The sequence below is a fragment of the Camelus dromedarius genome, chromosome 26 (genome assembly GCF_036321535.1).
Source record: "Camelus dromedarius isolate mCamDro1 chromosome 26, mCamDro1.pat, whole genome shotgun sequence".
Lineage (NCBI taxonomy): Eukaryota > Metazoa > Chordata > Mammalia > Artiodactyla > Camelidae > Camelus > Camelus dromedarius.
Window position 1 is genome coordinate 16477669 of NC_087461.1, and position 17667 is coordinate 16495335.

A 17667-nucleotide genomic window follows, 5' to 3' on the forward strand; every position below is an offset into this window, starting at 1 on the left:
CATGTGTATGTTGCATGTAAGTTACTCATTGAAATTCACTCTAGGGAACATCACTTTTATTAACATAAGTAACCTGACCAGAGTAGCAGACTTTGTATCCAACACAAATGTCCTAAGTGTCTCGGAAAGGACTGTCCAGTTAGGATAGTCCTGGGAAAGGCCTTTTTTCTGCCATCTACTCTTAAGTCGTTGTCTTGGAAAGGACTGTCAGTTAGGAAATGATTCAGATGTGATGATTTTCTAGGTAATCTTCTGATAGCTTATTGATTTTTAGCATTTTTACAGGGATTAGCAAAGATAAAAACAAAATTTAAGTCACTCTACAACTGGGTTCTGATCTAAAGAGAGATGAGAAAATCCAGCTTTACAGTGGGAGCAGAGATTTTTCTGTGGGTGGACTCCCACATCCACATCACCTAGACTAGACCACCGCTCTGGATCGTAGTTTATGTTCCCAGCTTCTCTGCGGATCCCACACTAGCAACAGATTCAACAGTCCAGCATCTACCTCCCATTCTGCTCTCCTTCCTCCACTGCAGCCATCTGGGATTCTCCTCAGTGAAGCTGATACCTGCAGATTCACCTTGGGCCCTCCTTCACTTTCATTCTGCATCAATCTTCTGGCCTTTTTCCTACTAGTTAGCATTGTGGCCTTCCCTTCCCTTCCTTCGGTTAATCATGTCTAGGTCCTCATCACCCAGTGCATTTGGACAACAGCTACTTTGCTTGCTCTTTCTTCTAACAACTGACCACCTCCCCACAACACACATACATTCTCCACTAAACTTGGAATCCCTGTGGGAATGTCATGCCCTTGGGGCAGAACTATCTCCCTTTGCCTCAATAAATGTTCCTGTTATTCAAGGTCCTCTTTCTCAGGAAGTGCATCCCCATCTCCCACTGCTCCCTAACCCACATTTTATTCTAATCCTTTGCACAACAATTTCACCCCAGCCTTTGTGTCTTTAATATTTTCCCTCAATTACTCTGCCCACAATATCCAAAGCCAAGCCTCCTACTCAAATTTCTGCTTAAATCTACTAACAAATCTGCCAACAATTCTCTTTAAAATACTGTAGAACCTACTCACCTCTCCTGCGTCTACACTTCATTCCTATTTAACCCCAGTGCGACGCTCCCCCCCCCCCCCCCCCGTAATGCTTAATTGCTCTCTTTTCCCGTTAGTCCTGTTTCCCTGGAAGATCGTGTTATGTAAGGGCTTACACCACGTTTCTCTTCTGCCTTGTCCCTCTTCATATCCTTCACTCCTTCCCCAGAGCAGAAAACACAGAAAGAGAGCAATAACACCCGTGGGGTGGGACTGCAGTTTGAACTCATGGAGATTCCAACCTACACCTTCTACCCCTGCTGAGGGCACGTTGTAAATCCCAACATTCCCAATTTTGCCAGCCTTTGGCACAATTACACTGGGTCACGGAGATTTAGGACCGAGTCATTTAACAGGCCCCGCGTGCCTTTGAGAAGGACCGAAATAAATTCTCTAGGATTGCTTTGTTTATTAGTTACCTCTGCAGGGAGGTGGAGTGGAGGTGGGGGGCGAGCGGATCTTTGGATTTAAACTTTAATTCTCAGTCACGGACGAACAAACGCATCTACCCTGAGGGCTCTTCAGGCTGCAGAGGTGATGCAAAGATCACGCATTTTGTTTGTCTGGCCTCGTCTCTCGTGGTAGGGTACGTACGCGCTGTCACATTCTTCCACTTGGAGAAACTGAAACAAACCCTCGCCCCATGCGGTGGGGGAGCTTGCTTCCAAAACCAAAAGCTTGAATTGGCGCGTGTGAGGCTCAGATCGTTCTTGAGATGCAACTGCAATAGAAAGTCAGGCGGCCAAAACAGGCGCCTGGCGCCGGCCGCTAGCGGGGGCGAGGGCTGCCAGGGAGTCACGGGCTTCGGCCCGCGGCGCGCGGACCCGCCGCTAGGTGGCGCCGGGAGCGCGCCGGGTCCCCTCCCGTTGCCAGAGGTGGGCTGGGATCCCCTGCGCCAGTCCCCGAACTGCGGGATCAGGCTGCCAGGGACGCCTCTAGGGACGCGCGGCGGAGCGCCTGGGGCTGTCACCGCAGACAAGCCGCTCGCACTGACCCGGGACGTGGGCATCGGGAACCTCCAGCCGCCACGCCTGCGATTTCCCGGCGCGGGTCCTCTGCTCTCGCTGCCCAGGGAGCATCGCCCGGGCGGAGGGCGATGTCTGCCCGGACCCACCGCGGCCCCCGGGGCAGCTGGGCGCCGCGGCTCGCGCCCTTCTGTTGCTTCTCGGCCGCACTGGGGATGCTCTGGTCCCCAGCCTCCCAGGCGTTCAACTTGGATGTGGATAAGCTCACGGTGTACAGTGGCCCCGAGGGCAGCTACTTCGGCTACGCGGTGGACTTCCACATACCTGCCGCTCGCACGTAAGTGGCCCTGCTCGCGCGTCGATGAACCCCGCCACAGCTTGGGTCCCTGCCCCTCTGCCGGGGGGACCCGCGCTTGTCCCCGCAGCCTGATGGAAGGCGATTCCTGAGAGCCCGTCCTGTTTGCCCAATTGGGGTCCCGTCTGGCTTCACACCACTAGCCCCTTCTCTCCCCTTCCATGCTAGATGTGCCTTGTGAACTCTGAACTAGGGACGTGTCACTTGGCTAGAATCTGAAAGTCCCGGGAAGTTCCTGGGACAAAGACTCGAGCATCATACAAAGGGGAACACGGGACCGAACAGATTCAAGCCAGTTAAAACTACGACCACAACATGGTCTGTTTATACATAGCCTGGAACAATTAAGTGTCTGGGCGCAAGTGCTGTCTGCTACAAGCAGCTGGGCTCTGTCCTTTGCTATTTTTTTTTTTTTAAACTCTTTTCTCAACTCGCTGTATACATAGCTCCACCTAGGGAAGAATTAGGACTATTCGCACCGTCTTCCAAACCAGGTTTCAGACGCCCGTGGGTTTCCGAGAGGAAATCAAGTTTGACAATTGGTCTCCATCATGAGTACATTCCTACCCTGGACCCTGACCCTAGTCTTCGTGGGTAGGCTGCTCCAGAAACTGCATCGCCTGCGCTCACGTTTCTGATTCCCAAGGAGTAATTTTCTCCAATCCTTTCGCAGAGCGAGCGTCTTGGTGGGGGCGCCCAAAGCCAACACCAGCCAGCCAGACATTGTGGAAGGGGGAGCCGTCTACCACTGCCCTTGGCCCGCCCAGGGGTCTGCGCAGTGCAGGCAGATACCGTTTGACAGCACCAGTAAGTGATGTTTGTCATTCTCAATGGTGGGTCCCGGTTTCAAAGAGCCAGAGCCATCCCGGAGTCAACTCCCCATGTTCTTTGTACTCGTTTGGTCTGTCTGATGGGTCTGTGCAGGTCCTTAGAGAAATCAGCTTTTTAAAGCCTGAGCGGCAGGGAGGGAAAATGTTGCCTGAACCCCAGGGAAGGGACAATATTATGAGCTTGGGTATTTGGATGCATCCTAGGAACTTCTTTTTCCTTACTCTCCAGAGATAAGCATTTTCAGGGTGAGTGGATGCTTTGGAGAAATACAGATGTTACACCTTAACCTTGGAGAGAATTTGGTTGCTTCCCAAGGACGAGTCTGGGATAAAGATCCTTAGCATTTACAGTGCCCAAACTCTGGAGGCAAGAGTCAGCTGCTACAGACCCAGACATCACTCCATGTTGCTGTTTAATTCTTTACAGAAAGAAAGAATTTTCTTTCAAAATACTGGACATTGGATGCAAACTAGTACAGGCAGAGTGTGGATGGATTACATTCATTTCGAAAATCCCTAGACAGATGTTTCTTATTTAATTAAAGGGAAAATACATTTTAAACAATTCAGGCTGGTTATGTTTCCTCTGGTGTTTTCTCCTTGGGTCTTGAGAAAATAATTTAAACTTAATGCTTTCAAAAACATTAACATTGAATGTTTTAATTTGTACCTCCAAAACTTTATGAATTCAAAAGGTATACATTATTGGAAAGCAAATACCTCTTTTTGGAAAAATGTGACTATGTCAATTCAAATAATGTTCTTTGATGAACAGTCAATTAAAATGCTTTTTGTGCCACACAACTATTTTATGGCATCATTCTTCATTATTGTTACATTAGTATAGATTTAGAATTTATGTAGAACATCAATTTTCAAAGAATTCTGATGAAACTGTATGGGTGGTATTTACCTGTTACTTTAACCGATTTACATTTTTTATTTTAAAAGAAAAAAATAATTTCAGTTCTATGAATATGCAAATCATTTCAAAGGGAAAAAATCCTATGCAAGCATTACCTTGAATTATGACCAAATCAGGAAATATTTTATAAAAGCATTTTAAGATTATGTTTTCATATGTGTCTATATATGGTCACAATAGCTCATTTACCATTTTAATAGTTCACTTATTTCATACCAATTTTAAAAGATTTTATTTTAAAGCTTAACTATTAGAAACTAGAAAATTTAAACCACTTGATGTTAATTTGTGAAAGAAGTCTTTCAATTAGTTGTTTAATCAGAACTTTAGATGCTTCTAATTACTGGCTTCCTGCTTGAGAATAAATTTCCTAAATCAGAAAAATTAAGCATAAAATTAATGGCATTTTATTAACCCATGTCAAAATCACTTGTATTTTACAAAGTATTTTAAATGTAAACGTTGATAAATAAAAACGTAACTTATTGGCATTATTTGAATTTAAGTTAAGAGAAGTTAGCATTTACATTGTGAGACATGTTTGATGTATTTTTACCCAAAATCAATCTATTGTCATGATCATGAATTTAGTAACATTCTAGAATATTCCCATAGTATATCAAAATATCAAATCAGGATCTGGTTAGTATATTTTTCCTTTAAAACAGGAAAAATCAGTGTCTGTCTAGATAAGTCACACCTGAATACCTAAGTACTAGTCCCAGTGGATGGCACAGTTCAGCACCTATGTGAAAACCACAGAATACAGACATTAATAGGAGTTTTAAAAAACTGACCACTCCCAGCCAACAATTTCCAATGTTAAATTATAATAGGTAACATTTTCCAAAAGTTCATTCTAAAGCAACTGTTTGAAGTGTTGAATTCAGTTTCCCACAGAGAACAAATGCTAAAAGATTGTGCTTTGGTTTCCAGAATAACCCACAGGAATGCACGTAACCCTTACTGTAGCTAAATTATATTTTCAATGAAACAGTAAGGGACAAACTAGTACAATTCTGACAATTAAATAAATAGGAAAATAATAAGAGTGTTGAGAAAAGATCAGTGTTTCTTGGAGACAGAGCACGAGGTAGATGGCATCTTCTGGGCAGGTTCTCAGGAAGGCACCTGGATATCTCAGAGGGCTTTAGAGATTAGTGCTGCTGGTTCTACACCATGTCTTATTTTGATTTTTTTTTTCCTTGAGAGATGCACTCATCCTATTTTTATACTTGCAACAATAATCACCATAATTTGAGGATTCATTAATGGAACAAAGTGAGGGAAAGAAAGGAGGAGGGGTGGTGATGGATATTTCTGAAAGAATTGAGCAAGAAATGGAAAAAAAAAAAAAAAGCAAGGCAGAAGAGACCAAATGACATTTGTGAAAAACGAATAGTCTATGCTGGAATGAACAAAGCAGTGACCTGTGAAAACCTGGGGGAGTTGCAGAGAGAGGATAAAAATGACTGAGAAAAAGAAGTTTCCCATGTTAGCCATCAGGGGGTACTGTGGGCCCAGGAACCCTGGCTACTACTGGGAATGGCCTGAGAATGGATGGGGGAATAGGAATCAGAGGATCATGGCTCAGGTGTTTGCTACTGAGTGGGTGCCAGCACCAGGCACATCATTTCTATCAATACCTTTATGTGTGCACCCTGCGACGATGGAGCTGTTGGTGAATGCCATTTGCTGTGAAGCTGTGAAAGGGAGGGAGGGAAACAGCAGGAGCCTGGAGAGCTATTTCCAGTTTGACTGTTGGTTCTGTGGGCAGAATGTGATATTGGAACTCAAGACGAAAGGCAGAAACAGAGGCATTCTGACTCTGGCTGTTGCAGTCAACGCTACCAGATGTGTTGCATTTATTCATCACCTACTATGTACCAGTCACTTATATACATTATTTCTAATCCATAAAACAAAACAACTATGTAAAACTCATTTTGTGAATAAGAAAATGGACATCAAAGTTGTTAAAAACAAAAGATATATCCAAGACCACACAATGGTAAACAGTAGATGCAGGGCTGGTCCTAACAGACTGCAAATTCAGGGTAAGATCCTACAGAACTGAGACACTGCTCGCCTTCCTCCTTCTCCAAACCTCCACCCCAATGCTACCTTCATGAATTCCAATTAAAATGATCCTCCAGAGAAGATCTGAAAGGGGAAAGCAGTTTAGGTAGAGGTGGTAGAAGCAGCTTTTGCCTCTGTGAGAATGATGAATTCCATATGCCCCTGATTTGCCACAGTTCCCCATGTGTGCCCTCTGGTGTCCTCATCAGCTGCCTCCTGTCTTACTCTCTGCCCATTGGCAGTGACATACAGTTTTCCCACAAAGAGAAAGAAAATTTCTCTGCTTGACAAAGTAGTGGCTCTGAGTGCTGGACACCCACAAATTGACATGCACATGACAGAGAGTGATGTGCCAGGCATAAATACATATCACATTGCAAATATTCCTTTGTGTAGAGAATCGTGGCTATCCCTTCCACTCTGTCTGCTTTTACTATTACATCTGAATTCAAGGCATTCTAAGTAAATTTGACCTTTTAATGACGTTGTTTCAACTTGTTCAGGCCCCCGGGGTGTCTACAAATTAATGTTTGCTGTGGTAACCTACTAAACTCTCTCAACTCAGACATTGGAGGAGACTGGCCTATAATTTAGTCCCTGAATCTGGTTGTGATCTTGAACCTTAGTTTAAGGTCAACTGCCTTTAAAAAAAAAACTGTCTTTGAGTTTGAATTTTTTTCATTAAATAGTTATTTTATTTTTGCTTTATCCTATAACCTGGATTAAAAAAAATATTTCTGATCGTAAATGCAAAAACAGAGGAAGCTGGGAATTGCCTAGCCTTTCAAATGCGTGACTACTATTAAAATCTGTGGTCCTTTCAAGTACGGAAAAAAAGAAACTTTCGGGAAGCATATGGTGCTGGGGGAGGTGCAAAGAGTAGATAATTTTCCTGCTCTGTGCAAAATCAACTGGTTCCAAAAATGCTCTTCTCTCATCTCCCTTCTGTCTTTCCCTCTTACTTCACTAGAATAAAATTTCCCCATTGCCAAATTGATTTCTTTCACTTTTACCTCTAAACTATGCCCTGTGTCTTAAATGTAAAGCATCTCATCTGCCAAATTCATGCCTCTCCTTTCTGAATTTACTCCAAGGTTTGTTTTTTCTTTTTCCTACCTTTTCCAAACCCATGTGTAGTTACATAAAAACTCCTGGATTACAGCTCTCCTGCTGAAAGGGCAATGAATGAAATAGAATGAAGCAGACACTCCATCTTTGGAATGCTAGGAAGGCCCATTGCAACAGTAGTAACAAGAGTATAGTGCACAAATATTTGATTGTTTTAAACGGTCAAATGAAACATTTTGAGGAGAAAGATAATGGCATATGCTAATTAATGATGATAATCACCATAGCACTGGTCATACTGGAGGGGTGATACAGCTGGGAACCCTCCCAGTTACGGACCCACTTAAAGAGTGAACAGGAAGAGGTAGGGGGTACCACTGAGATTTGGAAAGACTAACAGAATTTGTCTGGCCTTAATTTAGCATCTTTATGTTTAAACACACACACACACACACACACACACACACACACACAGCTAAAGATGGAAGACAATTTGGTTAGGATATTTCAAAGCTCTAGAATGGTAAGATTTTTGTTGGAATTGTGTTTTAGCTTGGAGACCGGAAGCCTTTGTTGCGGGGGTGGAGGGGGGTTGGGGAGGAGAGTCTGTTTTATTTTGTATCCTGTGAGCCCACAATAAGGAGCAGCTTAAAGCATCTGGTGCTGTGACTGGTACAGGGTTGTTTTTTGATAGTATTGGGTGTGCCCTTTTTCTCATATGAGGGTTGGGGAACATATTGGCCGCATAAGTCTTGCTTTTCTAACTTCCTCCGAAAGAAATCAGTTTTTGTTCAGGAACAAAGCAAAGACAAATGTAGGTCAGAGCTACCCCAGTAAATGACAGAGGAAATAACACCAATGTGACAGAACTCAGAGACAGCAGAAATCTGGATTCTAGTAAGTTCAACTGAATGTGGAAAAAAAAAGGCGGAAGGCAGCCCAAAGATAACCTACTCCCTTTAAGAATGAATAATGCCAAATGATAACCACTATATGTAAAAATAGATAAAAACAAATTTCTTCTGTATAGCACAGGGAACTATATTCAATACCTTGTAATAAGCTTTAATGAAAAAGAATATGAAAATGAATATGTGTATATATGTGCATGACTGGGACATTATGCTGTACACCAGAAATTGACACATTGTAGCTGACTATTCTTCAATTAAAAACAAAATAATGCCAGAGTTAGGACGTTTTGCTACTCAAAAAATATACATATTATATACACATACACACATAGATTAGGGCAGAAAGCTTACTCTGTGAAGTACGAATCCCACTGAGTCATCAAGGGCAATTAAGCTGGAAGGCTTAATTATTCTAGAAGCAATGATGGCTCCCATGGCTGATAAACTGGCTTGAAAATTTAACCAACATCCCTCAGCTTCTCCCAACTGGCTCAGACTTTCATGTGACAAAAATCAGCTATCATCAAGTCCTGATATGAAGAGGGAGGAGGCAGCAGTCTCTACAGTGCATAGCAACCGAGGAAGCAATTAGAAAGAGGAAGTCCTTGAAACTCCCTCTAGAAATGGGAAACAGATCTCCTCTATGGCTAGTAGAATGAGCGTTAGGCGCCTGTTGCTTAATCTGCAAAGTTCTTTCAAGAAGCTGGAAGTGTGTGTGATGGAACAGGCTTTCAGGCTTTTGGCAGGAATGGTCCATGCAGCAGCTGCAGCATTCTGGGAGAAATGTAGGAAGTTGTCTTGAAATTGTTCTGAAAGCAAGAAAAAAAGCTCTGTGACATGTAAGCCACTGGTTAAGATGTGCACATTCAAGCTCTACCTGTTGCATGTAGAGTCCTGTATCTATGAGATGTGTTGACGGAGAGTTGCCAATATCTCTTGACAAGCTCAGCTCAGCTGTGCCCTGACTGACACCACCCAGATACACGAACATGAATTTTTGAGGAAGAGAGATAAAAGACTAGTAACCGATCTTATTAAAAGTGCTCACTTAAAAAGTACTTAATTTTCAAAATTGAGTTTAAATACATCTTCATAAAATTAGTGCATCAAGCAAGGTATACCTAGACAATGAAATGCTAAAATAGATTAAAAGTAATTTTAATTCTGTGTTATGTTATATGGAGGCTTAAGGTAGATAAGCAAATCACGATTCACCAATAAGCAACTTATACTTTAAACAGTCTACCTGATATACCGGTGTCGTTCTGTTATGGACTTCAGCCAGGCAGCTGTCAGACCAGCTGAGAAGGAATGGAGCTCAAATCCAGCCCTGCAGAAAAGCCAGCCCCTGGCTTTTTTGAGATTTAGTGTATTACCCCAAAGGTCTGCCAAGTAGAGAAATTCTTCTAGATTCACAGACACTGGTGAAATTTACCCTTTTAATTTCTTTAGTAAAAGTAAAGCATAGATTACAAAAAGAAGGCTTTACAAACATGGTTGCCAGGCATTAGGAGTAGGAAAGAGGGGTTGTCTCCAAAGGGGAGGATCAGGGGATTTTGGGGAGGTAATGGAACTTTCTGCATCTTGATTGTGATGGTGGATCCATAACTGTATGTATTTATTAAAATTCACTGAACTGTACATCACCAAGAGTGAAAATAAAACAAAACAATACAAAATGAGAAAGAAAAAAACATTATGGACAGTGCTAGAGAGTTACATATCCGATATGAAGATCCAAGCTGATGGTATGGCCATTGCTATGAATATGGGGGATGAAACCCTTAAACTACACGAAGGTCTAACATAATAGTAGCTAGAAGCATAAGGACACATATTATCCCTGAAAAGCAAAGTAGGTTGCCTTACTGCCCCCCAAAGGGGGCAAACAATATGTCAGCTTGTCACGTAGGACCTTCTATATCATTCTTTAAATAAAGGATACTATGTTCAGGATGTGTTTGGCAAGAAAACTGTGAGTGGAAACATGTTAAATCAGAATAAATCTTTGCAACAAAGCATCATACTTGGATAAATCTCATATCCTTACTGAAATTCAAGCATGAGACCTCTCATTGGTGGTCATTAAACAAAGGAAATCTCACTTCAAACGCATTAGTAGAGTGATCAAAATTAGTATAACTGCACTGCAGGACATTGACTTACTATATTAGGTCAGTTTTATTATTAAGCTCTGATGTTTGACATATGGACACAGATTTGAATATGATACTGCAAAAGCCTCTGTATGGTTCTGCTCTGATTTACAGGACATTCAGAGGTGAGAGAGAAGGAATAGGTTTACACAAGAACCCTACGCAGCCCACATTACACACAGCGTCTCACCCTAGGTGTAGCAGCCCACGTCCTGGTGCCTCTCTCTTAGCACCCAGAACATCTTATCTTCCAGTAGTGATTTTTCTGGAACTTTTCTGACTCCTCTCTTCCTGCAATTCCAATGCAAAATATGTTCCTGAAATTAATTCTAATGTTGCTGCAAATCCTTTTTTAGAAGAAAAGAGGTGTAACACTAAAAATTTTTTTTTGAAAATCCTTTAACTATGGATTCATGTAAATTATGGTCTTAATCACACAAAAGTCTTATATACCCATAAAAAATGAAGCCTGCTAAGAATCTGTATTAATATGGGGAATTTCTTTTGTTTTAATGTTAAGTGAAAAACAAAATTCAAAATTATATTTGCAACTTGTAGGAGAGTACAAAGGGGAATAGGTAATGATAGGGTGTCTTTGAGACATACAATTAAAACTATTTTCTTCTTCTTTTTCCAATACATTTATTATTTATTTTAAAAACCACAAACAAGCATTTATTTATGATCAAGAAAAATAATGATAAAACTACAGATGCAACCATTTCTAAATGAAATTATTTGAGTTCACTGAAGATTAACAACAGAAGACCACAGTTTAGGTTCTGTATTGGCTGAAGGCATTCTTAGTTGCTTCCTTTTTTGTCTTGGGTATTGATGGTAAAGTAGGTTAGAAATGTACTTATTTATGTATAGGTGCTTATGTTTTAAAATACTGATCATTAAGGATGTTTTTAGTGATAGTTCTATGTGGAAAAGTAAGACAATGCAGAGTATCACCTGTTTTCATTCTAGATTGCTCCTGCACCAATAGAATCGTAGGCCCAGAGGTCTGACATGACAAATTCTAGAGACTCTTATTTCAGAATAAGAGAGCTATCTGTGGGGACAAACTGCCTTACTGAATCTGCCAATTTAATGACTGACTGCATCCAGAAACACCCTCACAGACACATCCAGAAATAATGCTTAGTCAGATAACTGGGGACCCCATGATCCAGTCAGGTTGACACATAAAATTAACCATCAGATCTTCTGTGAGACTCGCAATGCCTATTTTCCTAGAAAAGGCACTGAGAATTCATGAACTAAAGATAAAGAAATCTATTGCATTCATAGGATAGAATATTTTTTGACAGTCATTATTTTTCCTCACATTTCTTAGGCCAAAGTTTGCCCAGGAATTACTGTTGTATCCAACAACCCCAAATCTCTGGCTGAAACAGCCAGAGTTTATTGCTTGTCCACACTATCTGTTTAATCTAAGTTGGTAGGGAGGCTCTGCTTATTCAAGGTTCCTCACTGACACGTGCTTTTACGATCACTCTAGCTGGAAAGGCATGTGGCAGATTGCATATGGTCTAGTAAAGCTTCCACTTGGAATTGACATTGGCTTCCTACATTTGGTGAGCCAAAGCTTGCCTAGGAGGTTGGCCATGCCAACTTACTTGAATATCTAATATTTTATGTTAGATTGGTGTGTTTACTCACACCTGTCAAAAGTGTATGCACACCCATTAAAAGAACACTGGGAGAGAAATGCAATAGAAGAGACTGTCTTGCAAAATGTGATTAAAACAGATTTTTCTTCTGTTTCTAAAGGACATATTTTGCAGGACACAGTTTTGGGACCCTGAAATAATGTAGTTCCCTGGGGCTGCAGTTCTAATGCTCACACTTATGGTAGGGAGCAGACACATGACAAGGAAAGGAAGGTATTTCTATCAACAGATGCAAAGATATAAGTGAAACTCATACTGACCAGCAGTCCTCAACTTCTTCCACCTGGTCTGTATTCTCTAGCACAAATATTGTTTGAGAAGACTAAGTACCCTTCATCCTTTAAGTCAGGCTCATTGGGTGCCATTAAATCATAACGTCTTTTCTCCTCAAAGCATCCTTTGGTTAATTTTAACCCATTTTTACTTTTAAAATACAGTTGACCTTGAACAACAGGGGTTTAAACTGTTTGGGTTTACTTATAGGTGGATTTTGTTTTTTTCAATAAATGGGCCTTGAAGGATTTTAGTGTTCAAGGTGAATCCTGGAACCAGTCCAGAACATTGTCCAAGGGTCAACTATATTATCTTCAGGAACAGTGGAGTTGACAATAAAGCTTAGACTTACCAAACATTCAAATCAAGTTTCAGTGACTGACTAGAAGCATGTCAGTAACTATCTACAAGCAGATTTTGTCTTTGAATCTGGAAGTATGGCCATGAACAAAGCTCAAGACATTCACCTTGTAGAATTTGAATAGCCAGTGACAAGTTGAGAAAAAGTAAGGGGATGTGTGTGTATGCATGTATGCACATATGCACTTTTTTTTTTTTTTTTTAGATTGACTGAGGTGCTGTTTTCCTGTTGTGCTGTAACAGATTTACCACATATTTCATGGCTTTGAACAACACAAATTGGTCATCATACAGATCTGGAGGCCACATCTAAAATAGATCTCCTGGGCTAAAATCAAGAGGTTGGCAGAACTGTATTTCTTCTGGAAGCTCTGGGGGAGAGCCTGTTTCCCTGCTTTCTCTAGCTTCTAGAAGCTGCTCACGTTGCTTGGTTCATGGCCATCTTCCATGTTCAAAGCCAGCAATGCCAGCTGAGTCCTTCTTGCACTGCCGTGCCTCTGGTTCTCCTTTTCTGCCTCCCTCTCTCACTTTAAAGTATTTTTGTTATTACATTGGGCCCTCCAGATGATCCAGGATAATCTTATTTTAAGGTTGACTGATTAGCAACCTTAATTCCATTTGCAAACTTAATTCTCCATTGCTATGTAACGTAACATAGCCACAGGTTTTGGGTATTAAGATGTAGACATCTTGGTGGCTGTTATTTTGCTTTCCAAAGGTGGTCAGAGAAAGTTTCATTAAGGAGGTGGTGTATGAGCAAGGGTCTAAATTAAGCAAGGGAAGAAACTGTGTAATTGGGGAGCAGGGGGAAGGTTCTAGGTTGCAGGGAAGTCAATGTTAAGTCTGGAGATGAGAGTATTCTTGGGAACTGGAGAAAGGCCACTGTGTTAAAGAGAAGTAAGTCAGGAAAAGAGTGATAGAAAATGAGGCCGGAGAACCAGGTATAGGCAAAATTATACAGTACCTTGAAGGCCAGAGTTGGGATTTAGGATTTTATTCTGAGCAGTCAGTAGTGGTTTTAAGTAAACAAGTAATAGAATTTGAATTATGTTTTTAAAAGGGTCAGTTTTATAGAGTGTAGGCAACCAAGACCAGGAGTAAGGGGCTTAGGTAGGAGACATTCCCATCATCTAGTGATAGAGAAGCATGGTTTGGGTTCAATGATAGCAGTTAGGGTTGAGACATGGTTGGATCTGGGATTTATTTGAAAGGACAGTTGGTAGAATTTTCATTGTGGATCAGATTAAGGGCAAAGAATAAAGAGAAAAAATTGACCTGAGTGACTGGAGGAATGGGACTGAGACAGAGGTCAGTGGGGAAGGAGGAAATCTTAGAGAGAATACCCACTGAGTTCAGATATGAGAAATTTGAGATGCTCAGTGGACATCCAAGTGATGTCAGATGGGCAGTTGGATACATAAACTCAGAGTTCTGACAAGAGGTTTGGAAATTTAAATGTGGAAGTCCTAAGTATGTAGATGATACTTAACACCATGACTTAGGGAGTTAGTGTGAGTGAAGAGGAGACGTGAGGAGAAGCCAAGGGAAGCAAACGGAAAAGAGGAGGGAGGGGGAGAGGAGAGGTCAAGATTGCGATGGAGTCCTGGAGTTCCCGTCTTTTAAAGAAAAATTGGAGAACTGAGGAGAATGTATGAACAACACTAAGAAGGAGGGGCTGGTTAGGCAAGAGAAGTCTTTAAGCCAGTGAAGAAGTTCATGTGAGGTGAAGTAAGGACTGAATTCTGAATGTCTGACTTGGTAACGTAAGGTGACTGGTGACAGAAAAGAGCACTTGCAGTCATGCGTGTGTCAGGAGAGGATGGGAGAAGACCAATGGGAGACAGCAGGTCTGTAGAGCCATGTTTCCTCCAAGGAGTTCTGCCCTCAGTGGGACCATGGAAATGGGATAGTCAAGAAGACGTTATTGGGTGTTTGTAATCTAAACGGAATTGTCCAGTCAAGAGGGAAGTGATGATGTTAATTGAAGGAAAAGGGGATGATATGCAGGAATAGATTCCTGAGTAGATGAAAAGGGATGAGTGGGACCGTTACACAGATGGAGGGACTGACCTTAGGGGAGCACAAAGGTGGTCCATACTTAGTGACCTCAGGAGGTGGAGTGAGAGTAGGTTGGTGGGTTTGGTGACAGGAGGAAGAAAATAATCTTTCTGCATTTCTTGTATTTTCTCAGTGAAGAAAGAAGCAAGATTATCAGCTGAGAATGAGGAGGTAGACAGATAAGGTTGAGAGAAGGAGAAAATGTAAATAATAGCAGAATGGCAGAAGAAATTGAGTGATGAAGTAATAGGTTTACCAGGCAGGACACAGGGACCAGGTGAATTTATAAATCTGAATTTATTTGTGGAAGGAATACAGTTTGCCTCTGTTCAACTTATAGTACGGTCCTATCTGGGGTAGAATTTAAGATATCCCCAGAGGATGGTTCCATCTTGGGTGTTCATCTTCCTTAAGTATGCATTGTAGACACAGAAGGTTTAAGGCTGAAGTGCCTGCTTTGTGTAGCATTGGGAGTGGAGATTTTTTTTTAACCCACAAAATAAACCATTTTGTTAGATGACTGTTGGTTCCCTTTTTACCACATCTTCTGGCAACAGGGATGAGATCCTGAGGAAAATACAAGCCTACAACAGACCTAGTATAAATACGTGTTCATGTGCAATTGGGAGGCAAGTTTATGCAAACTTCATCCTGAAACCCAATCATATCCTGTATTTAGAAGTATTGCTTTGAGATCATATTGAAGAGATTTATGTCATTCAGCCTGCTTCCTGAGATTCCCAAGCTGAGAGGTTTTCATTACTTCTTGAGGCAAATAAATTACTGGGCACTGAACAGAGGAGCACACTGTTCTCTTCACAATTGGAAGGTGACATATAAATCAAATCGACAGTTCATGTTTACCCAGCTGTGTCTCTGGCCAAGATACTTGATCCCAGGTAATTATTCCAAGCATGAGAAAATCTAGAGATGAGAGAAAGTATGTAAGATTCAGGGAGCTGAAAGAAAGTTACTATGGGAATGACACAAGGTGATGCTCACAAGGTAAGGGTGGGCTAAGGCTCTGAAGAACTTTTGATGTTTTAGAAAGAACTCTAGGATCAAGATGGAGAATGAACTTGAAGGTGACAAATCTGGAGGAAGGGAAGCCAGGTAGGGGAGACTGTTGCAGCAACTGAGGCAGAAGGCGTGGTAGTCACCACTAGGGAAGTGGCAACAGGCATGGAGGGAAGTAGACGGACTTGAGAGAGCTTCAGAAGGAAGCATCAGCTGGAACTGATCACTAAGTGGAATCAGGAGGTGCAGGATAGACAGTTGTCACAGATGTTTTCTAAGCTTCTGGCTTGGTCCACGGGGCTGCCATTATACTAGGTATAAATAGTGAGCAAGACAGATGTACTCTCTGAGCGCAAAATATTCAAGTCCTGTGGAAGAGAAGACGAGTGCCCAGTGGTCTTAATGCAGGAATGTGTGCTGTAAAAGGAGGAAGTGAGGGAGGTTTTAGGTGTGCAGGAAAGGGCTTGGATCCTTGACTAAAGAGGAAGATTTTTGTGTGGCCAGGAAAGCATTTCAGAGGGGGCATCATTAAAGATCAGAGTTGAATACTGGTGTGTGTGTGTGTGTGTGTGTGTGTGTGTGTACATGCATGCATGCACATGACTATCTTGGGGTGGGTGAAATGGGAAGGAAAACCAATCTGGCCAGTGTAGATGTGATGGAGAGGGTTGTAGCAGGCGTGGTCAAAGTTGAAGTCTCAGTCTCAACAACCCACCTGTAACAAGCTCTGCCCTTCAGACTTTTGTGTCTGACAAGGGGACACAGAGTGCTGTGTTTTGAATGGCTTATCACCTCCCTTTGGAGAGGTGATACTTTCACTCCGTGTCATGGGCTCTTCTAGCTGTGTGATATAAGTGAGCTGAATGCCCACCCAAGAAATCAACTCCGTGGCACCAATGAAAGCCCATATGTATTTCCAGAACAAACCTTACCTATGGCCTGAGTCACATTACATATGAAAAACATTTCAAATGATTTCATATGAGGTGGAGACAGATGTCTGGAGAGCAGTGGTGAGGCACTATTTGATATTAAAAACAGGAAGTTGGAAACGTGATCTTTATTCTCAGGAAGATGATACAGATGTGGAAATAACTGTGGCCCTCACCGGGGCCTGCCCTCACCTGGTCAGGCCCTCTCCTGATTAAAAACGTCTGGACAGCTCCCATGACAGCTTTATGTTTGTTGTGAGATATTCACGTGTTTATGAATAGATAGATGGATGATAGATCCAACTCATTCTTTTTCACTCCTGTATAGTTGTGTGCCCCCTTAATAGCTGCCCTCACTTATCTGTCCATTTCTTTTACATATGAACATTTAGGTTTTGCACTTTTTTCTACTGCAACAAACATGTGCCCTGAGCATCTGTATATCCAACTTCATCTGCATACAGAGAAGAGTTTCTCTCTGGCACCAGACTAGAAATGACATTGCTGGGTCTTAGCGAATTATCAAATCTGTTTTATCAGCTACGCCAATTGAACTTCCAAAGTAGCCACAATTTCCATGCACACAAGCAAGGCATGAGAGCGGGACAATAGGCTCTTAATACTGTAGGACTTCAGTTTTTGCCAATCTGGAAGACGATGAAATGGTACTCCGTTTTGTCCTGTTTTCATTTGCAATTCCCTGATTATTAGTTGAGTCGATCATCTGTTTATGCTTACAGACCATACACTTTTTTCTTCTGTGAGTTACTCTTCCATAGCCTTTGTTCATTCTCATGTTTGGTTATTAGTTTTATGGATTAGAAGCATACGACATATATTCTGAGTGTGGGTTCTTTTTTCGCATGCATATGCTGCAAATACTGTCTCCTCAAGTTTTGCTAGTCTTTTAATTTTATTTATGGAGATTGTCGTCCATCTGAAATTTAT

The 17667-nt window shown here is 41.8% G+C and overlaps 1 protein-coding gene across 1 annotated transcript in view; it reads left to right on the top strand.

The window, feature by feature from the left end:
• Positions 1-1988: 1988 nt before the first annotated feature.
• The window catches only part of ITGA8 (integrin subunit alpha 8), a 172527-nt gene continuing 156848 nt past the window's right edge, over positions 1989-17667 (top strand). Inside the window, exons 1-2 of the mRNA XM_031444604.2 lie at positions 1989-2410; positions 3102-3235. Of these exons, the coding sequence (XP_031300464.2) occupies positions 2205-2410; positions 3102-3235 (340 nt within the window). The 5' untranslated portion in view covers positions 1989-2204. The remainder of the gene's footprint in view (positions 2411-3101; positions 3236-17667) is intronic.